Here is a 24,157-nt window from a genome sequence, read left to right on the forward strand (position 1 = left end):
CCCACCCTTGTCACTTTCATTTCCATCCCCCCTTGTCACTCTCATTTCCATTCCCCCTTGTCACTCTCATTTCCTCCACCCCCTTGTCACTCTCATTTCTCCCCCCTTGTCACTCTCATTTCTCCCCCCCTTGTCACTCTCATTTCCTCCCCCCCTTGTCACTCTCATTTCCTTGCCCCCCTTGTCACTCTCACCCCCCCTCCCCTGTCACTCATTTCCATTCCCCACCCCTTGTCACTCTCATTTCCATTCCCCCCCTTGTCACTCTCATTTCCATTCCCCCCCTTTTCACTCTCATTTCCATGCCCCCCCTTTTCACTCTCATTTCCATTCCCCCCCTTGTCACTCTCATTTCCATTCCCCCCCTTTTCACTCTCATTTCCTCCACCCCCTTGTCACTCTCATTTCTCCCCCCCTTTTCACTCTCATTCCCCCCCCCCTTGTCACTCTCATTTCCTCCCCCCTTGTCACTCTCATTCCCCCCTTGTCACTCTCATTTCCCCCCCTTGTAACTCTCATTCCCCCCCCTTGTCACTCTCACCCCCCCTCCCTTGTCACTCTCATTTCCATTCCCCACCCCTTGTCACTCTCATTTCCATTCCCCCCCTTGTCACTCTCATTTCCATCCCCCCTTGTCACTCTCATTTCCATCCCCCCCTTGTCACTCTCATTTCCTCATTTACTCCCCCCTTTTCACTCTCATTTCCATCCCCCCCTTTTCACTCTCATTTCCATTCCCCCCTTGTCACTCTCATTTCCATTCCCCCCCTTGTCACTCTCATTTCCATTCCCCCCCTTTTCACTCTCATTTCTCCCCCCCTTGTCACTCTCATTTCCTCATTTCCTCCCCCCTTTTCACTCTCATTTCCATTCCCCCCCTTTTCACTCTCATTTCCATTCCCCCCCTTTTCACTCTCATTTCCATTCCCCCCCTTTTCACTCTCATTTCCATTCCCCCCCCTTTTCACTCTCATTTCCATCCCCCCCCTTTTCACTCTCATTTCCATCCCCCCCCTTTTCACTCTCATTTCCATTCCCCCCCTTGTCACTCTCATTTCCATTCCCCCCCCTTGTCACTCTCATTCCCCCCCCTTGTCACTCTCATTCCCCCCCCCCTTGTCACTCTAATTCCCCCCCCCCTTGTCACTCTCATTCCCCCCTTGTCACTCTCATTTCCCCCCCTTGTAACTCTCATTTCCTCCCCCCCCCTTGTCACTCTCACCCCCCCTCCCTTGTCACTCTCATTTCCATTCCCCACCCCTTGTCACTCTCATTTCCATTCCCCCCTTGTCACTCTCATTTCCTCATTTCCTCCCCCCCCCTTGTCACTCTCATTTCCTCCCCCTCTTGTCACTCTCATTCCCCCCTTGTCACTCTCATTCCCCCCCTTGTCACTCTCATTTCCCCCCTTGTCACTCTCATTTCTTTCCCCCCTTGTCACTCTCACCCCCTCCCTTGTCACTCTCATTTTCATTCCCCACCCCTTGTCACTCTCATTTCCTCCCCCCCTTGTCACTCTCATTTCCTTGCCCCCCTTGTCACTCTCACCCCCCCCTCCCCTGTCACTCATTTCCATTCCCCACCCCTTGTCACTCTCATTTCCATTCCCCCCCTTGTCACTCTCATTTCCATTCCCCCCCTTTTCACTCTCATTTCCATGCCCCCCCTTTTCACTCTCATTTCCATGCCCCCCCTTTTCACTCTCATTTCCATTCCCCCCCTTGTCACTCTCATTTCCATTCCCCCCCTTTTCACTCTCATTTCCTCCACCCCCTTGTCACTCTCATTTCTCCCCCCCTTTTCACTCTCATTCCCCCCCCCTTGTCACTCTCATTTCCTCCCCCCCTTGTCACTCTCATTCCCCCCCTTGTCACTCTCATTTCCCCCCCTTGTAACTCTCATTCCCCCCCCCTTGTCACTCTCACCCCCCCCTCCCTTGTCACTCTCATTTCCATTCCCCACCCCTTGTCACTCTCATTTCCATTCCCCCCCTTGTCACTCTCATTTCCATCCCCCCTTGTCACTCTCATTTCCATCCCCCCCTTGTCACTCTCATTTCCTCATTTACTCCCCCCTTTTCACTCTCATTTCCATCCCCCCTTTTCACTCTCATTTCCATTCCCCCCCTTGTCACTCTCATTTCCATTCCCCCCCTTGTCACTCTCATTTCCATTCCCCCCCTTTTCACTCTCATTTCTCCCCCCCTTGTCACTCTCATTTCCTCATTTCCTCCCCCCTTTTCACTCTCATTTCCATTCCCCCCCTTTTCACTCTCATTTCCATTCCCCCCCTTTTCACTCTCATTTCCATTCCCCCCCCTTTTCACTCTCATTTCCATCCCCCCCCTTTTCACTCTCATTTCCATTCCCCCCCTTGTCACTCTCATTTCCATTCCCCCCCTTGTCACTCTCATTTCCCCCCCCTTGTCACTCTCATTTCCCCCCCCCTTGTCACTCTCATTTCCCCCCCCCCCTTGTCACTCTAATTCCCCCCCCTTGTCACTCTCATTCCCCCCTTGTCACTCTCATTTCCCCCCCTTGTAACTCTCATTTCCTCCCCCCCCTTGTCACTCTCACCCCCCTCCCTTGTCACTCTCATTTCCATTCCCCACCCCTTGTCACTCTCATTTCCATTCCCCCCTTGTCACTCTCATTTCCATCCCCCCTTGTCACTCTCATTTCCATCCCCCCTTGTCACTCTCATTTCCTCATTTCCTCCCCCCCCCCCTTGTCACTCTCATTTCCTCCCCCTCTTGTCACTCTCATTCCCCCCTTGTCACTCTCATTCCCCCCCTTGTCACTCTCATTTCCCCCCCTTGTCACTCTCATTTCCTTCCCCCCTTGTCACTCTCACCCCCTCCCTTGTCACTCTCATTTTCATTCCCCACCCCTTGTCACTCTCATTTCCATTCCCCCCTTGTCACTCTCATTTCCATTCCCCCCTTGTCACTCTCATTTCCATCCCCCCTTGTCACTCTCATTTCCTCATTTCCTCCCCCCCTTGTCACTCTCATTTCCTCCACCCCCCTTGTCACTCTCATTTCCTCCACCCCCCTTGTCACTCTCATTTCCATTCCCCCCCCTTGTCACTCTAATTTCCATTCCCCACCTTGTCACTCTCATTTCCTCCTCCCCTCTTGTCACTCTCATTTCCATTCCCCCCTCCCTTGTCACTCTCATTTCCATTCCCCACCCCTTGTCACTCTCATTTCCACCCCCCCTTGTCACTCTCATTTCCATCCCCCCTTGTCACTCTCATTTCCTCCCCCCTTGTCACTCTCATTTCCATTCCCCCCCCTTGTCACTCTCATTTCCTCCACCCCCCTTGTCACTCTCATTTCCATCCCCCCCTTGTCACTCTCATTTCCATTCCCCCCCTTGTCACTCTCATTTCCATTCCCCCCCTTGTCACTCTAATTTCCATTCCCCCCTTGTCACTCTCATTTCCATTCCCCCATTGTCACTCTCATTTCCTCCTCCTCTCTTGTCACTCTCATTTCCATTCCCCCCTCCCTTGTCACTCTCATTTCCATTCCTCCCCTTGTCACTCCTATTTCCATTCCCCCCCCCTTGTCACTCATTTCCATTCCCCCCCCCTTGTCACTCATTTCCATTCCCCCCCCCCCCCCCCCCTTCCTCCTGTCACCTCTAGTGTAGCATGGCCAAGCTCTGTTCGGTCCGCGTACAGGAGCATTTGATATGTATATAATTCCACATGTGTTAATTCATAGTTTTGATGCCTTCAGTGTGAATCTACAATTTTCATAGTCATGAAAATAAAAAAAACTCTTTGAATGAGAAGGTGTGTCCAAACTTTTGGTCTGTACTGTAGGTCAAGAATTTATTTAGTCTGGCATCGGGAGCACATTTTAATCCTTTCTGTATTAGCTTCTCATATTCTGAGCCTAACTTTACATCTGAGAGGTTAAAAATATGTTTTATTTTTATTACTTCATGTTCAGTTTCTTTGGAGTTTCTTTTTTCTAGGTCTTTTTTTCACTTTCCTTTTAGGGCCCTTTTTTCTTTTTATTTCCCTTCCCCACTATGTTGAGATCTTCTAAAATTTGTGGGTTACTCTGAAAATCCTCATCTATGGTTTTTAGTACAGTGAATTTATTTTCATCTCTAGGAATTTCTTTATTCTCTCCACTTACTGTTTCAAAAGCTTTTTTGGTGATGTCCGTTATTTTCCCATTCGCCATTATTGTATTTATCTTGCTTGTTTTGCACCTTATTTTCCTGAGTGACAGTCATAATCTCTTCAAAGTTATTTCTATTATTATTTTGTTTGGATGGAAAATGTGGGTATCTCTAGATAGAGGACCTATTGTATGCGGCAAGAGATTTCTTTGGCATGGAAAAGTAGCCATGGAGAAAGCTGCATGGCGAAACGAGTTGGGTATTATGGATTTTATATGCTGAACCTTAATATTTTTTCTTGTAAGTAGAATTGTAATGTTTATTAACCACCTCCCGAACGCCTAACGCAGGGATGCGTCCTGCGGGCGGCCGGGTTATTCCTCCTTGACGCATTGATGCGTCATCTCGCGAGACACGAGATGACGCGCATATCCGGCCCGCACGTGCGCAGGAGGAGTTGGTCATCAGCCTGCCAGCCAATGATCAGCGCTGGCAGGTTGGTGACTTTTAAAATAACGAACCACAAGCCATATAACACATTATATTTATAAATGTAATGTGTTAAATGGCTTCTGTGCTCTCTGCTGGGTCCTTTTCGTCGGTTGGTCCCAGCAGAGAGCACAGATCACAGTGAATACACCAAGCACTAAATATTTAGCCCCAGATCACCCCCCATCACCCCAATTAACCCCTTGATCACCCGTGTCAATCACTAGTGAAAGGGAAAAAGGTGATCAGTGTAAACTGTCACTTATTTTTTTCCACCAGTATTGACTGTTAGGTTTAGGTTAGTTTAGGCCCCTTTGGTAGGTAGTTAGCTTCAGTTAGCGCCCAGCCCACCGCACCGCAGTCACTGATTCGCTGATTAGCGTATCGCTAATCAGCATTGGTACTTTATAGTATCTGTAAGTGATCAGAACTGATAACAGTCAGATCTATAATAGTATTAGTGTCACCTTAGCTCACCCTCCACCCAAAACACAGTGTTTGCCCGATCAGGCCTGATCAGTCGCCCACACGTGCGTTCACCCACGCCCGCCGCAGTGACAATTTTTTTTTTGTTTTTTTTTTATCACTGCACAATTACTACACAAGCGCTGCGGTGATAAAAAAAAAATCTGTTTTGATATTTTTTATCAATCACAGCGGCTTTCTGTATTTCGCTTTATTTTGTTGTTTTTTTTTACCTTCTAGGTGGACCAAGCGATCAACCAGCTGCAGCACTGATGTGCATTCTGACAGAAGCATTGTGCTGCTGTCAGATTACACACAAGTCGGTGTATGCGGCGCTGCAAGACGAGATTTCTCCTCTGCAGTAAAAAAGATACGTTTGCCGAGGCTGATAAGCTGAGGGGCGGTGTTCATATGCTTTGGCACTATATTTGTATATAAAAAAATAAAGAAAAAAATTCTGGAGAAAATCGGGTTTGCCAGGGCATACAGGCTGAGTGGGTTTGGATGTTGGGCAGATCTCCTATGTCCTGGCAGACGCCTTCCCCCTCCTTTTTTTTTTTTTGCACATTTTTTGGCAGAGATTTTTTCATCCACATTGATCGATGCGAATGAAGAAATCTGTGCCGTTCATTTTTTCTTTCAGCCCAGAGGCTAAACGGAAGAGAAAAAAAAAACGCATTACCTGTATGCTCAATATAAGGAGAATAGCAGAATCTCTTAATGCTGGCTATACATGTAATGATTGCGGAGACCCTCAAATGCCAGGGCAAACACCCCACAAATGACACCATTTTGGAAAGAAGACACCCCAAGGTATTCGCTGAGGGGCATATTGAGTCCATGAAAGATTGAACATTTTGTTCCAAGTTAGCGGAAAGGGAGACTTTGTGAGAAAAAAAAATAAAAACTATTTCCGTTAACTTGTGTCAAAAAACATCTTCTATGAACTCGCCATGCCCCTCACGGAATACCTTGGGGTGTCTTCTTTTTAAAATGGGGTCACATGTGGGGTATTTATACTGCCCTGGCATTTTAGGGGCCCTAAAGCGTGAGAAGAAGTCTGGAATCCAAATGTCTAAAAGGTACTCATTGGAATTTGGGCCCCATTGCGCACCTAGGCTGAAAAAAAGTGTCACACATGTGGTATCGCCGTACTCAGGAGAAGTAGGGCAATGTGTTTTGGCGTATCTTTTTACATATACCCATGCTGGGTGAGAGAAATATCTCTGTAAAATGACAACTTGGTCATTTGTTCAAAAATGACAAAATGGGAAAAGTTGTCTTTTGCAAAGATATTTCTCTCACCCAGCATGGGTATATGCAAAAATACACCCCAAAACACATTGCCCTACTTCTTCTGAGTACGATTTCACAGGGCATTTTTTACACATTTGGATTCCAAACTACTTCTCACCCTTTAGGTCCCCTAAAATGCCAGGGCAGTATAAATACCCATCAAGTGACCCCATTTTGGGAAGAAGACACCCCAAGGTATTTCGTGAGGGGCATGGCGAGTTCATGTAAATTTAAATTTAGTGAAATATGAGACTTTCTAATAAAAAAAATATTAATAATTTTCCGATAACTTGTGACAAAAAATAAAAACTTCCATGAACTCACTATGCCCATCAGCGAATACCTTAGGGTGTCTACTTTCCAAAATGGGGTCATTTGTGGGGTGTTTCTACTGTCTGGGCATTGTAGAACCTCAGGAAACATGACAGGTGCTCAGAAAGTCAAAGTGCGTAAATTATTTTTTTGCACCATAGTTTGTAATACTAGTTATTAATTACAATTTGGGGATACCTTGTGCTACCCTTAATCTCGTGCCTAGAAACCCTTGCCCTAGTGTCTGGATGATATCTTACTTATTCACATGCAATATTGCCAATCAATTAGTGTTGTTCACAATGTGCATAAATCACAATTATCAATCTATCAAAAACATATATAAAAAAACATATATATGTCAAAAGATTCTTGTATAAAAGTTGCGAGAGTTCCTGTAGTAAAAAAAAAATCTCCTGGTGTGTTCAATAATAAGGACAGAAATGAAGAAAAGTCATGTGTCCCAATTCCTTTCAGTATCCCCAATCAGTGGGTTAGTTTTATGTTGCCTCTACAGGGTTAGGTATTAATGTGGATCGAGTTTGCGTCTGGGGCGTCCCCCTGATGCGTTCCCTCTTACCTTCCCTTTTTAGGCGGACTTCTTGTTATGGTATTTTCCTTTTGTTATGGAGTTCGGTATTAGGTAATATTGCTCCTTGCTCTGGTCTCTCAGTGTTCCACGCTCTCTCCTCTCTCGCTCTCTCCTCTCTGCGTTTCACCGTCCCGGCAGAGCTCGGCTGCACTCTCGCTATCTCGCGATAAGACACAACAGGTGATCTCACTTGTACTTCGATATGTGCAAGTACTGAAGTCCGTTTTTATAATATCGAATATTCAACTTGATCGATCTTTGTACGGATTTAGGTGGGTAGTTGTTTGCTCTCAAAATCAGCCAGACCTGTTTCGAGGGATCACCCTCTTCCTCAGTAGCTATAGTATCAGCACTACTACCCCCTTCTTTTATCTTATGGCTTTCTCAAACCCACCTAAAACCCGACATGGATTTATAATACCCATCTTCTAGACCTTTTTGTTGAAAATGATGTATATGTGCATATCATCACAATCGATTATGTACATTCCCGAATATATTCATCCAGCATATAGATCAGTCAGTATATAAACTTAAAACAACACAATCGACTATTTATACTTGAGTTCATCTTTAATTACCACTGTTTCTCCATCTTTTTGTTATTTCCAGATGGCACCAACTTCCACCATCTGGCTAATTAGTAATTCCCAGAAACTAAACTTGGAAGCTTAAGTTCGCATTAGCGTCTTTGATGCGTTTTCTTTAATACTTTAATAGTTGTTTCACTGTCTGCTACTCTTTCCCCTATTTGCAGTCTAATTATTATATAGGGGATATATCTCCTACTATTTTATTATTGAAGATAAGTGATCTCCTTTATATTCATTTTTGGTTTTGATTTTATTATTTGCTTCTCCTTATTTATTCCCTAAAATAAAAACCAGAAGTAAGTTAAAAAATGGATGAAAAATGGAAGAAACGCATCAAAGTCCTAAAAACGCATCTGCGGTTCCTATTGCGTTTATGATGTGTTTTTTCAGATTTAGTTATAAAATATTCCCAAATCTTATAATACAACTTGCAGAGTCAAGAATTGAAATTCTACCACATTTGGGAGCCAAATTTTCCAACCTCAGTTATTCTTTCTATATATTTAGTATCTTCAGATGTTTACTTATTTGCTTTTTCCTTTATACCTTCTACTTTATTTTGAGTGAATCCCTAGGATGGAAACCTGACAAGATGGAAAAAACGCATCGGAGTCCCCAAAAACGCACCTGCGTTTTCTGGTGTGTTTATGATGCGTTTTTTCCAGATTTCATTATTTCACTATATTATGTTCCCAAATAGTACATCTGTAAGATCAAAATTGAGAGTCTAACCCATCTGAGACCTAAAGATGTAATTCATATCTTCAATTTTTCAATATATTTAATATCTTCAGATGTTATAGTGATATGATTTATATTGGTGTATAATGGTGTATAAGGAGGAGGGAGCCTACCCCCGAGGGGAGATCCTGGTGCTGATAGACAGCCAGACTCAGGATGTCCCATCAGAGGAAGGCACCCATCCCCATTTTATAAAAAAAACAAAGAGTTCAAAGTCCGAGTTAAGCCCGTGTGGAAGGAGTGTTTCAAAATCAAAAATTTGTCTGGATTCCTGCCGTGACATCCTGGCAATATGGTCTCCTCCTCTCCAGTGTACATCCACTTTTTCAAAGGCCGCGAAGACCATACCTCCAGGATTTTTATTGTGATGTTGTTTGTAGTGTAGAGAGAGAGAATCCTTCTCATACCCGTTTTTGATATTTGTAATGTGCTCTGACAATCTTTTTTTTAGGGAGCGTTTTGTTCTACTAATGTATTGTTTCTTGCACTGGCACTCTATGACATATAGGATGTTACTTGAACTACAGGTCAAGAAATCTTTTATCTTTCATACAAAGGCATTCACCCGTGATTGAATTTCTATGGTCTTTTTAGGGAATGCTGTGAGTTTACAAACCCCGCATTTTCCACATCTGTAGAACCCACTCAAACTTAACCAGTTGTGTATGGTTGGTTTTCTTGGTTTATTTTTAATTGATGGGGCTACTTTTAGGGATAGGTTCTGAGCCCTTGTGTAAGTTATCAAAGGGCCTTCACTGACCATAGGGCCTATTAGTCTATCCCCCAATAGGTGATGCCAGTGTTTTTTCACAATTGCTTCTATTTCCTTGTGTTGTTTGTTAAATGGCAATATTATTCTTAAATTGTCTTCTTTCTTTTCCCCTGTATTCTCTTTAATTTTTTCTGCAAAGAAAGTCTCTCTTTGCATGTTTTTAACCTTGGTTAGTTCCTTCTCCAGTACATTGGTGGGGTATTTTTTATCAGAAAAATGTTCTTTCATAATTCTTGATTCCCTCTCAAAATCTGCTACTTCTGTGCAATTTCTTTTTATCCTTTTAAATTGTCCAGTTCGGACCTCCAGCAGCCATCTTGGTAGATGGCAGCTTGAGAAAAGGATATAGCTGTTTCGAGAAACCTCTTTTTGGTATGTGCTGCAGATTAGTTGTTTGTTTTGTACTCTAATCTATAGATCTAAAAATCCTTTTTTTTTTACACTTACATTTGCAGACAATTTCACGTTATATTTATTGGTGTTAATTGCTTCCAGGAATATATCCAATTCTTCTCTCGTACCCCTCCAAACAAACAGGATATCATCAATAAATCTATTCCAGAGTACCAGGCCTGCCCCCAGCATGGGCAAGATCTCCTCACATTCCCATTGTGCCATAAATAAATTTGCATAGCTGGGGGCAAACCTGGTACCCATAGCAGTCCCCATATGCAAAGTAATTGTGGGTTAGGATAAAATTTACCCCCTCTGCTATAAAGTTGATCTGTTCCTCAGGAAAATCACTATGCATTCTCAATTGGGTTTGGAGGGCTTGTATTCCTTGGTTATGGTCTATATATAGAGGGAACTCACATCTAAGGTCCCCAATATCATTTAAAATTCCTCGCTCCCAACCATCTCTGGCATAGTTACCCAACTCTGTGTTATAGTAAGTGCAGGGGGACCCCTGGGCGCCGCTCTGCCCACTGATATAGCTAGTTTTTAGTTTTTAAACTAGTGAAAGGTCCTCTTTAAGTCAGATAGTACTTACCCCAACACAAATAGGATTATTAAACAAGGGATTAAAATTTGCCCCCACAACACAAGCCAATAATTTTTATATCTATATTGGAATAGAAAAATTTATTAGAAAATTTGCCTCAAGAAGCATTTCAGGAGGAACCCCATAACTGTTAATACAATAGAAAAAAATACATATATTCACACAAATTTAAAACCAAAGAGTAGAATGTATCCGAGACAACAAATAGGATTGGAGATCGCAGCATTTAAGAAGTCTGTGGAAAACGATATAAGGAAGCTGAAAACAAACTAAAAAATAGGAAACAATGTGACAGCTCAGGAAATACAGGCCTTGAAACAGCTACAAAAGCAGGAAAATATCACCATCAGACCTGCTGATAAGGGAGGGGCTATTGTCATTCTGGAGACACAAAAATATGAGGCGAATGTCTGAGACAATTATCGGAAATTGCCACATACTCCAGACTGATGAGGGACCCCACCCAAGAATATAACACAGAGTTGGGGAACTATGCCAGAGATGGTTGGGAGCGAGGAATTTTAAATGAACAGGAGTTCAAATATATCACAACCACACAACATTTACCAGTATTTTACTGTCTCCCAAAAGTACATAAAGATCAGGTTAATCCTCCAGGGCGACCAATCATCTCTGGCATAGGATCACTAACTTCAAACCTGTCAGAATATATCGACAAACTCCTACAGCCCAGCATAAAAAAGAACTTTGCATATATCAGGAACACCACACAAGTAATCAAACTAGTGGAGGGACTCAAATATGAATCCGACTGGATATTGGGGACCTTAGATGTGAGTTCCCTCTATATATAGACAATAGAATGTGTCGGCAGATAAGAACCATTTGGCCCATCTAGTCTGCCCAATATACTAAATACTATGGATAGCCACTGGCCCTATCTTATATGAAGGATGGCCTTATGCCTATCCCATGCATGCTTAAACTCCTCCACTGTATTTGCAGCTACCACTTCTGTAGGAAGGCTATTCCATGCATCCACTACTCTCTCAGTAAAGTTATACTTCCTGATATTACTTTTAAAACTTTGCCCCTCTAATTTAAAACTATGTCCTCTTGTAGCAGTTTTTCTTCTTTTAACTATTCTCTCCTCTTTTACCTTGTTGATTCTTTTTATGTATTTAAAGTTTCTATCATATCCCCTCTGTCTCGTCTTTCTTCCAAGCTATACATGTTAAGGTCCTTTAATCTTTCCTGGTAAGTTTTATCCTGCAATCCATGTACCAGTTTAGTAGCTCTTCTCTGAACTCTCTCCAACTCTCCAAAGTATCAATATTCTTCTGGAGATATGGTCTCCAGTACTGAGCACAATACTCCAAATGAGGTCTCACTAGTGCTCTGTAGTGCGGCATGAGCACCTCCCTCTTTCTACTGGTAATGCCTCTCCCTATACAACCAATCATTCTGCTAGCATTTCCTGCTGCTCTGACATTGTCTGGCTACCTTTAAGTCTTCTGAAATAATGACCCCTAAATCCCTTTCCTCAGATATTGAGGTTAGGACTGTATCACTGATTTTATATTCTGCTCTTGGGTTTTTACGCCCCAGGTGCATTATCTTGCACTTATCAACATTAAATTTTAGTTCCTAGTGGATTACTGAGGTTAGGACTGCCATAACCAAGGAATACAAGCCCCCAAAACCCAATTGAGAACGCATAGTGATTTTCCTGAGGAGCAGATCAACTTTATAGCAGAGGGCGTACATTTTATCCTAACCCACAATTACTTTGCATATAATCTCAATTACTATCTCCAGACCAGGGGGACTGCTATGGGTACCAGGTTTGCCCCCAGCTATGCAAATGTATTTATGGCACAATGGGAATGCGAGGAGATCATGCCCATGCTGGGGGCAGGCCAGGTACTCTGGCATAGATTTATTGATGATATCCTGTTTGTTTGGAGGGGTACGAGAGAAGAATTGGATATATTCCTGGAAGCAATTAACACCAATAAATATAACCCGAAATTCTCTGTGAATGTAAGTGTAGAAAAAGTTGAATTTTCAGATCTATAGATTAGAGTACAAAACAAACAACTAATCTGCAGCACATACCAAAAAGAGGTTTCTCGAAACAGGTATATCCTTTTCTCAAGCTGCCATCTACCAAGATGGCTGCAAGAAATTGCACAGAAGTAGCAGATTTTGAGAGGGAATCAAGAATTATGAAAGAACATTTTCTGATAAAAAATACCCCACCAATGTACTGGAGAAGGCACTAACCAAGGTTAAAAACATGCAAAGAGAGACTTTCTTTGCGGAAAAAATTTAAGAGAATACAGGGGAAAAGAAAGAAGACAATTTAAGAATAATATTGCCATTTAACAAACAACACAAGGAAATAGAAGCAATTGTGAAAAAAAACACTGGCATCACCTATTGGGGGATAGACTAATAGGCCCTATGGTCAGTGAAGGCCCTTTGATAGGACTTTGATGCGTTTCTTCCATTTTTCATCCATTTTTTCACTTACTTCAGGTTTTTATTTTAGGGACTCATGTAGAAGGCATAGAGGAATAAATAAAGAGAAGCAAATAATAAAATAAAAACCAAAAATGAATATAAAGGAGATCACTTATCTTCAATATTGAAATAGTAGGAGATATATCCCCTATATAATAATTAGACTGCAAATAGGGGAAAGAGTAGCAGACAGTGAAACAACTATTAAAGTATTAAAGAAAACGCATCAAAGACGCTAATGCGAACTTAAGCTTCCAAGTTTGGTTTCTGGGAATTACTAATTAGCTACATGGTAAAAGTTGGTGCCATCTGGAAATAACAAAAAGATGGAGAAACAGTGGTAATTAAAGATGAACTCAAGTATAAATAGTCGATTGTGTTGTGTTTTAAGTTTATATACTGACTGATCTATATGCTGGATGAATATATTCGGGAATGTACATAATCGATTGTAGTGATATGCACACATACACCATTTTCAACAAAAAGGTCGAGAAGATGGGTATTATAAATCCATGTCGGGTTTTAGGTGGGTTTGAGAAAGCCATAAGATAAAAGAAGGGGGTAGTAGTGCTGATACTATAGCTACTGAGGAAGAGGGTGATCCCTCGAAACAGGTCTGGCTGATTTTGAGAGCAAACAACTACCCACCTAAATCCGTACAAAGATCGATCAAGTTGAATATTCGATATTATAAAAACGGACTTCAGTACTTGCACATATCGAAGTACAAGTGAGATCACCTGTTGTGTCTTATCGCGAGATAGCGAGAGTGCAGCCGAGCTCTGCCGGGACGGTGACACACAGAGAGGAGAGAGCGAGAGAGGAGAGAGCGTGGAACACCGAGAGACCGGAGCAAGGAGCAATATTACCTAATACCGAACTCCATAACAAGACGCACTACAGAAAAATTGATCCTGCAAAAGGAAAATACCATAACAAGAAGTCCGCCTAAAAAGGGAAGGTAAAAGGGAACGCATCAGGGGGACACCCCAGACGCAAACCCGATCCACATTAATACCTAACCCTGTAGAGGCAACATAAAACTAACCCACTGATTGGGGATACTGAAAGGAATTGGGACACATGACTTTTCTTCATTTCTGTCCTTATTATTGAACACACCAGGAGATTTTTTTTTTTTACTTAAGGAACTCTCATAACTTTTATACAAGAATTTTTTGACATATATATGTTTTTTGATATATGTTTTTGATAGATTGATAATTGTGATTTATGCACATTGTGAACAACACAAATTGATTGGCAATATTGCATGTGAATAAGTAAGATATAATCCAGACACTAGGGCAAGGGTATCTAGGCACGAGATTAAGGGTAGCACAAGGCATCCCCAAATTGTAATTAATAACTAGTACGAATTACAGCATAGACAGTACCCAAGTGTATTTTAATGCAGAATTTTATGTATATTTTAATGTAACTTATCATTATATCTAGCAAAATATCAATTTAGACTATACCAGATGGTGAGTGCCTGTTTTAATAGAGAAGTCAGAAATGTAGTTTTATTTGAAAAATGTTCAATTAATATAAAAAAAGTAAAAATGTCAGCAGCAATGAAATACCACCAAATGAAAGCTCTATTAGTGAGAAGAAAAGGAGGTAAAATTAATTTGGGTGGTAAGTTGTATGACTGAGCAAAAAATCGTGAAAGTAGTGTAGTGCAGAATTGTAAAAAGTGGTCTGGTTTTTAAGGGGGTTTAAGCTAGGGGGACTGAGGTGGTTAAAGGGGTTTTCCCACTTTGCTAAATCAGCCTGAGCTGCAGTCACTCTGCTGGTAACTTCCTGCTTTCTGCAGATAAGGCTGGGCGGGCTTAGGCAGCTAGAGTGAAGGCCGGCCACGCCTCCTTATGACCTCACACTGAGAGCTGAGTCCTGTGTGCTCGTTCATGTGAAAAGTATGACTCACAGTCTGGCATCCTGCAGTGTCTGAGGCCCCTCCCCCTGCTGGGGAATCAGCTCTGCTACACCTCTCTTCCCTGAACCTCTTTATATAGAGCTCAGCTACATCTGTCTGTGCGCCCCGCATCACGGACCCATTCACTTCAATGGGTCCGCAATCCGGGAGATGCGGTGCACTGAGCGAAACCCCACGGAAGCTCCTCAGAGTGCTTCTGTGGGGTTTCTGGCCGTGCCTACGCATTGCAAAAAAGTCGTGCTTGCACTACTAGAACGGACTGATCACGGATCCATTCAAGTGAATGGGTCTGGGAGCCGTCTGCGGCAGCTGCACGGATGTTGCCCGCACATAGGGGACCACAAATTACGGTCCCCGATGCATGGACCGGCCAACACACATTCATGTAGATGAGCCCTAACGGAGAGATGGCGAGGAATTTATCTGTATAGAGAAAGCAGAAGGGGGAATGGTAAATTCTTGCTTTGTAAATTCTCAAGTACACTCTTTGTGCCGCCATATGGTTTTATATTGCACCATAATTCAGAAGGATTCTCTTCTAGAACAGTCCATAATGCAATTAGAAGCATGCAGAGGTAGTGTATAGCCCCATAGACTTCTATTGGAACATAACAGAGAGATGGCGGGGCATTTTTTTTACCAGAGAGATGGCGGGCATTTTTTTACCAGAGAGATGGCGGGGCATTTTTTTACCAGAGAGATGGCGGGGCATTTTTTTACCAGAGAGATGGCGGGGCATTTTTTTTACCAGAGAGATGGCGGGGCATTTTTTTTACCAGAGAGATGGCGGGGCATTTTTTTACCAGAGAGATGGCGGGCATTTTTCTACCAGAGAGATGGCGGGCATTTTTTTACCAGAGAGATGGCGGGGCATTTTTTTTACCAGAGAGATGGCGGGGCATTTTTTTACCAGAGAGATGGCGGGGCATTTTTTTTACCAGAGAGATGGCGGGGCATTTTTTTACCAGAGAGATGGCGGGCATTTTTCTACCAGAGACATGGCGGGCATTTTTTTACCAGAGAGATGGCGGGGCATTTTTACCAGAGAGATGGCGGGGCATTTTTACCAGAGAGATGGAGGGGCATTTTTTTACCAGAGAGATGGCGGGGCATTTTATTACCAGAGAGATGGCGGGCATTTTTCTACCAGAGAGATGGCGGGCATTTTTTACCAGAGAGATGGCGGGCATTTTTTTACCAGAGAGATGGCGGGCATTTTTTTACCAGAGAGATGGCGGGGCATTTTTTTACCAGAGAGATGGCGGGGCATTTTTTTACCAGAGAGATGGCGGGGCATTTTTTACCAGAGAGATGGCGGGGCATTTTTTTACCAGAGAGATGGCGGGGCATTTTTTTTACCAGAGAGATGGCGGGGCTTTTTTTTTTACCAGAGAGATGGCGGGCATTTTTTTTTACCAGAGAGATGGCGGGCATTTTTTTTACCAGAGAGATGGCGGGGCATTTTTTTACCAGAGAGATGGCGGGGCATTTATCAGTGTAGAGAAAGCAGAATGGGGGATGGGAAATTCTTGCTTTGTAAAGTCTCAAGTACTCTTTGTGCCGCCATATGGTTTTATATTGAGCTATAATTCAGAAGTATTCTCTCCTAGAACAGTCCATAATGCAAGGCATGCAGAGGTAGTGTATAGCCCCATAGACTTCTATTGAAGTTCTGTTCTCTGTGTGCTGCCATATGGTGCCATTATATGGCACTATGATACAGAAGTGCCGCCATATTGTGCAACTATAGGACACTTCTATCCAGCAGTATTCTCCCCTAGAACTTGTCACAATGAAAGCAGAGGCATGTGGAGGTGCAGTGTGGCCCTGTTGACTTCTCTTGGGGCCACATTGCATTATATTTCATACAACTAGCAGCTTGTGTGGGGCAGTTGGACATCAGCCCATGCTAATGTCAGGAAGTGCAAAGCAGGGGCCACCTTATCAGAGAAGCAGTGGGGCCAGCTGTTATGTGACCTGACAAGGGGACAGAACACATAGTGAGGTCTGATCAGGGACAGAGGGACAGAACACATAGTGAGGTCTGATCAGGGACAGAGGGACAGAACACATAGTGAGGTCTGATCAGGGACAGAGGGACAGAACACATAGTGAGGTCTGATCAGGGACAGAGGGACAGAGCACATAGTGAGGTCTGATCAGGGACAGAGCACATAGTGAGGTCTGATCAGGGACAGAGCTGGAGGACGCTGAGCACATTCCTTCACTACCCGGCAGAGCAGAGTGTAATCTGACTCCTCTCCAGCCCCTCCTCCCTCTCTCCCAAGTCTGCAGTGTAAACAGAGCATGCGTGGCTCTGTGTCAGAAGCAGCAGAAGGAAATGAACGGCCGGCTGTGCGTGTTCATGAAAGAGAGGAGAGGCCGGCCACTGGATGATGTGGTTAATCTGCGCAGGCGCGGCGCCTGCATTCGGCAGGGAGAGTTGGCCGTATCTAGGGGAGACACATGACAACACAGAGGTAGGAGGGGAAGGATTTTATCAAAAAGGAAGGGAATTGGCTAATACATTGTATTTACAAAAATGATCACTGTTATATCATTAGCAGATTAAACAGTGATCATTGAAATGGGACAACCCATTTAAAGTGCCATCTGATCCTACACAGGGTGCGTGTTTTCTGTTTCCAAGTTATATACAGAGAATTCCTGTGTCTGATGAAGGAACCTGACACCTGCAGCCGTGTACATGTGCAGTGTCTGCAAGTGAACAAGTCTAGAGGAAGAAAAAAAAAAGAAACAGACTGCAACACCTGAAACAAGAATTTAGTGAGAGCTAGATAATTTTTTTTGCTATAAACAATATAACAATACTATAATTTGAATTTGTAAGAAGTAAAAAGGAATATTGCTCCAAGTACAGGATTTTATTTAGCTGTTTAGTAGTCCGGTTCACAAGAGTTTATTTGGACTTGTTGTAGAACGCCACTGTTGATTCTATGCCTTACTGCTGTTTTATACATGCCCTCCTGTGTCTAGAAAAAAAACTATACTGAATGGCGAAATTCTTTATATTTTTATTAATCATCCGGCAATACACGTTATATAAAAATAACATTAACCATATTTTTCTTTAACCTCTACAACGCCCCCCTCCCCCCCCTGCGATGCGTCTACATTCACCGCCAGTCCTCAGTTCTAAGACCGAGGAGAGCGGTGAGAAGTGAGGACCGGAAGTTCTATGGATTCCAGTCTCCCCAGATTTTAATCCATTTTTTCTTTTTCATTCTTTCGCGAAAACCAGGAACCTGCTATCAAAAGATGTGCCAAAAACATTATCTTGAGTAAAAGATTTTTTTTTATATTGCTGACAGCTCATTTTGGCCAGCTCACCTAGTACCCAACATTCAGCGGAAAAAGGGATCCGCACCTTCAGTTTCCCTTCAATATATTTATGAATAGCTCAACAATACTGCTTCAGTTTTGCACAGGACCAAAACATATGAAGATAGTCTGCTTCAGGGACATCACACCTAGGACAGTTAGAGTTTTTCCTAATCCCGCATCCATTAAGCCAGATAGGTGTAACATAGAGTCTATGTAGAATATTAAACTGCACCATCATATGATAAAAAATTATGTGAAACCAATTTTTAATTCAGAGTTACCTTCTGCTGGTCATCCACATGGATCATTGGACACTCATTTTTCCAAGTCCTCTGACCAGGAAAAGAAGTATCTCCAAATCGAGTTATTAATACATTTTCCTAGAGGTGAGAAATCTTCATCTTCTGATCTAAATTCCCTAACCACTCATTAAATTGTGTTAAAGTGTCTATTTGATGCCTATTTTTCTTCTGTATACTCAGAAGTGCCGATCTTAACTGTAAATACTGAAACCATAATAATCTCTGTGCTTTTTCTCTTTGTGATAATTCTACAAAAGAAATAATATCTCCATTACTTACTACCTGTGTCAAATATACAATATAACTTTTTTTGCCAATATTGTTCCTTAACTAATGTATCTAAAGTTTTAAAATGGTGATTGTACCATAAACCTAGTGAACCTTTCACTCCACACCATAATATAATACCCTACCATGACTTCACAAAAAGATTTCTGGCTAATCAAAATTCCCTATCAGAGTTGATCAATTGATCAGACTCCAAGAGAGTAAGAAAATTATCATATGGAGATCTAGTAACTAAGTCCCTGCAGAGTGGGCTATCCCTCCATTCACGAAAGAAAAAAAAACTGTGCCGCTAAAAAATAACCCTTGAAACAGGGGAGGTTAACTCCTCCATTCTCCAGGGGCTTATACCAATACTCTAATTTCAGTCTAACCCGTTTCCTTCCCCAGAGTAGATCGTTAATAATTCTTTCAATCAACTTAAAATACCTATCTGGGATCCAAATTGGAGAATTCCTAAAGAGATAGAGTAACTGAGGGAGAATCACCATCACCATCTTGACTAAAGGTATTCTATCAGCCTTTGACAAAGGTAATCAAAGCCAAGTTGTTATTTTTAACCTTAACTTATTTATCAATGGCATCAAGTTAAGTGGAATGAAATCTTCCACCCTAGGGGGAGACTGTGATACCAAGATACTCAAAAGAATTAACAAGGAATTTTCAAGGTTTTTCAAGTAGTTGCTCTGTAAGAAGCATATCAAGGTTCTGGAGGGGCCTAGCCAATCTCCTGAACTAAATCCAATAGAACAACTTTGGAGGGAGCTGAAACTTCATGTTGCACAGCGACAGCCCCGAAACCTGACAGATCGAGAGGAGATCTGTGTGGAGGAGTGGGCCAAAATCCCTGTTGCAGTGTGTGCAAACCTGGCCAAGAACTACAGGAAATGTTTGACCTCTGTAATTGCAAACAAAGGCTTCTGTACCAAATATTTACACTGATTTTCTCAGGTGTTCAAATACTAATGTTTAGCAGTGCAAGACAAATAAATTCTTAAAAAATCATACAATGTGATTTCCTGATTTTTTTTTTTTTTTCATTCTGTCTCTCAGACTGGGAATGCACCTACAATGTGAATTTCAGACCCCTCCATAATTTCTAAGTGGGAGAACTTGCAAAATCGCACGGTGTTCAAATACTTCTGTTCCTCATTGAATATGGCATTTCCCAGCATATAACTCCAACATACACTGCAATAGCAACATAAACAGTTGTTATTGTGCTTTATAGTGTAATAGATAAACTATTATCAAGTAGCAGACTGTGATAATTTTTGACCAGTACTGTAAAATCTAGCAGAATAAAAAATATATACTGTACCTGTTGCAGTCTCATGTCGTTCAGATATAGATGCTGCATTGACTGAGATACTGTCAAGAATGCACCATTTCCAATGCTGTTGATGGAATTCTTGGACAACCTTAACTCTATTAATTTATGCATTCCTTTAAGAGCTTGGGTTGGTACCTTTGATAGTATATTGTTATCAAGATAGAGTTTTTCTAGATCTTTCACATTTCGAAAAGCTGTTGGTGCAATATAGTTAATTTTATTTCCTGTTAGATATAACCAGTGAAGCTTTTGTGCCCCAGCCAAATTGTTGCTAGACAGTGAGTTAATTGAGTTATACTGCATATGCAGTGAAAAGAGGTTTGGAAGCATCCCTAATACTTCTTTTGGAATATTAGTAAACCTGTTGTGGTCAAGGAAAAGATAGCCAATTTTTGTAGCCCCTTGAAAGACTTCTGCATTTAACGAGGAAATCTTATTATATGATAAGTAGAGATAAACCAAATTTGTCATTCCCATAAAGGCTCCTGGCTGTATGTCATTAATCTCACAGTTTTGTAGGTGCAGTGATGCTACATTTTTCATATCCAAGAAAGCTCCTTTAGGAACAGAGTTGAATGAATTTCTGCGTAGATCAATGAGTGTTGTGTCCACATGGAAACCTTTTGGAATCTTCTGTAATGATTTATTCTCACAAATAGCATGTTTGGCATCAGTTTTGCAATCACAGCTCTGTGGGCATGCATTTTCCATTTCTGGTATTTCTGTGACCACTGATATCTTAGAAAGATCTTCTGGGAAATTTCCACATTTCAGATCGAAAGCTCTGAGAGAATCCAAGTGATCTCCAAGAAAATGTTTAGGACCAAAGCAAAATAGATCAACTTTTAATCTTAATAAATCAGCCCATTCTTTAAAGGGTCTCAAAAAGCAATCACAGATGATCATGTTTCCTGTCAAGTTTAGACTTTTCAGTTGTTCCACTCCAGCCAGTGGTTGAATCGATCTGATCTGATTGTTACTCATGTCAATAAAGGAGAGTTGTTTGCTTTTTTCAAATGCCTTGTAAGACACTTCCTGCAATGCCATGTCATTGAGAATGAGCTGTTTTAGAGATGCCATTTGGACAGCTTCCTCCAAAATGAAAGTCATTGGATTCCACCCCAGCTCTAGCCTAGTAAGACCAGACAGTCTTGAAAGTGCTTCGGATGGTAGATACTGCAGTTCATTGTGGTCTAGACTTAGCTTTTTCAGATTTGGAAGCACTGCAAATGTTTCAGTTGACACAATGCTAATCATGTTTTTTGAAAGACGCAGCCATTTAAGCTGCAGCAGTCCCTGAAAGACCATATCTGGCAGGTAGACCAAGAAATTGTCTTTGAGATTCAGAAAGTTTAGAAATCCTAATTGACTAAATGCTCCTGGCTTTATCTCCTCAATTCGATTATTCTCCAGTATTAGATGCTCGAGAGATGAAAGTCCATCAAAGGACTCCTGGTGTATAAAGCTTATGCGATTGGAGCCAAGATTAAGGTACCTTAGACGTCCAAGGCTTCTGAATGCCCCTTCCTCTATTGTTTCAATACTGCAATTCTGAAGACTGAGATGAGTTAGGTATGGAGTTGAAAGAAATGCTCCTGTAGGAATTACCTTTAGTTCATTTTTTTGAAGTACGAGTTTCTGTGTGTACTGCAAAGACAAATGTTAAGCTTTATCAGACATTTGCAATATATATACAGAATATAATTTTTTTTTTTGCCATACAACATGTAGCTCTAATGTCTTACAAACATCAACATAATTGCACAAACAACTATTTTCCCTCACTGAGCTATCTCATATGAAAGCCTGGAATGAGCTTGCAGTAAACACAGTTATGCCTTATTAACATAACCACTGTCCATTCAGTGATTTCCATCAGTGATTGTATGCCAAAACCAGGTGCATGTCTAAACAAAGAACAGATGCAGGTCTTTCCCTTATACCTAATCTCTGTATAGGCTCCAATCCAGGTTATGGTTCACAATCATAATAAAATAGTAGAAAAAAGGAAAATCCAGCTCAATACCCTTTTGTATGTCTCTTTTAATATGTACCATATGGTTTTTTCTATATTAGAGGTTAAAACAGTCGGACTTTCTGCCTGCGATTATCCACTCCATTATCTACACCTGAACTTAACCAACCGCCCAGTAAATGGGGGATGGTGAATTACAAAGTTCATAAGGAAGTGGAGCACTGCAGACAGAGGGCAAGTTATAAGAACATTTATTTGTTCAAAACGCGTTGACTAACTGACTGTAACTGGATGTGTGAAGATTTTGCCATCAATGTTTTATTACCCACTGCTGGAATAAAGAAATTGTTACTCAAAGATCACAGGTGCTGGAATCCTTTCATCTTTACACTTGCTGAGGTCTCACCTATATCACCGTGCACTAAGGGTGGATTATTTGGAGTTTAAGCAGGTGAGCTGGATTTTCCTATTTACTACATTACTTGAAGTCTTATCCGTGTCTCTCTGCATATCCACACCCGAAGAGTCTTTCTACCAGTTAGAGTGGACTGTTGGCATTATATCTTCGGTACAGACCATAAGTCATATCCATGGCTAATGTGTCAATACCAGACCGCAAAACTATGGCGGAGCAGTTTTTTCGACATGCGACATACAAATACAAAATTGGCTATCTATGGACAGTATTACAATGCAACTTCAAAAATTGATGTAATCAGAAATTAAACTGTGGTGGGACCATACAACGCTGTTAAAATGTTTAGAAAAAAAATATGATCCCTAAAGGATTAAGAATAAATAAAAAAATCCCAACCACAATTTTTTTGGAACCTTTTGTCAATTCATGGAATGACATTCTAAGTGATTGTTCTATAAAATTGATGTCTTTAATTGTCGAATACAAAGGCAAAAAACTTTCCTCCTTACAGACAGAGATTGAACAATGCAAAAGCAATCTCATACAATATGAATCTCTCCCTAAATATGCAGAACAACAAGAAAAAATTACTGCTTCCATTCAAGTACTAGAGGGGAGTATCATGGAAACTAAACATAAAAAATTCCAACGGGATCTGTATGACTATGACAAAAATCTAGTTTATGAATGGGGAAGAACCCATACCAAACACCTAAATCTATCTTTAAAAAAACAACAAAAGATAAAAAAAAATTATAGGAAGAATTCTTCAGTCAGCTTCGAATCGTCAGAGGTGGACTTTTCAGATATTAGTACAGAGACTCAAACGTTGGAAAAATCCAGGATTGACTTCAATACACAGTCCTCATATTATAAAAAATCTAAAAGTATTAAAGTATTTCCAATGTCCCTATGAAGACAAAAAATTGTTTATGCGGGGAGGAAGGAAGCACCAACAAAGAAAAAAGCTCAGAATCTGGCAACACCCCCCCCCCCCCAAAATAAATAATAGGGGGAGTAGAATCTAATGATATTATCGATGGTGTGAATTTGTCGGAAACTGTTTTAACCAAGTACCAACATGAAGTTTTGTCTCTGGGTTTAAATTTTGTTCCATCTACTGACTTAGATATGTTCTCCACTTTCATAGATATTAATAAATTTGTCAGAAATCTGACGGTGAAAAAACATTTTTCGGAGGTGGAGAACAATTCGGACTCAGATGATCCTCCTTTGTTGGCTAGTAATTCCAATAACATGTATTCAGGTTTATCGTTTAGAGAACAAATATCTCTTATGACATTAAATGAATTGCAGATAGTTCCTGATAATATAACTCCTGATTGTGCGCCACAAAAAAATTCTGTATTACCAACCCACAGTTCTATACTAAACAGTCACGCACTGTGGGTATGGATATCTTTCAAGAAGTAATGGAGAAGATATTGTCCTCTATTAATCAGGACAAGGATAGTAAATATAAGTGTAATAATCTAACCAAACAAAATAGAATAGCTCTCCAAGAATTGAAAGATACCCATAGTATTGTGATTAAAATGGCTGACAAAGGCGGAGCGGTGGTGGTTCTTGATAGAAATGTATATGAAAGTCAAATGATGGATAGTAATATGGATTCCTCCACATACAAAAAGTTAAAATCGAATCCCA

The 24,157-nt window shown here is 41.4% G+C and overlaps 1 protein-coding gene across 2 annotated transcripts in view; it reads right to left on the minus strand.

The window, feature by feature from the left end:
• The window catches only part of CHADL (chondroadherin like), a 109,243-nt gene that overhangs the window by 37,907 nt on the left and 47,179 nt on the right, over positions 1–24,157 (minus strand). Inside the window, exons 3-4 of one of the 2 annotated variants that reach the window (XM_044301860.1) lie at positions 20,085–21,743; positions 19,793–19,954 (exon numbers count right to left, since the gene is read on the minus strand). In XM_044301860.1, the coding sequence (XP_044157795.1) occupies positions 19,913–19,954; positions 20,085–21,743 (1,701 nt within the window). In that variant the 3' untranslated portion in view covers positions 19,793–19,912. Of the gene's footprint in view, positions 1–19,792; positions 19,955–20,084; positions 21,744–24,157 lie in introns of those variants that run through there. The other variant, XM_044301859.1, reaches the window with a different exon arrangement.

This window comes from Bufo gargarizans, chromosome 7 (genome assembly GCF_014858855.1).
Source record: "Bufo gargarizans isolate SCDJY-AF-19 chromosome 7, ASM1485885v1, whole genome shotgun sequence".
Taxonomy (NCBI): domain Eukaryota; kingdom Metazoa; phylum Chordata; class Amphibia; order Anura; family Bufonidae; genus Bufo; species Bufo gargarizans.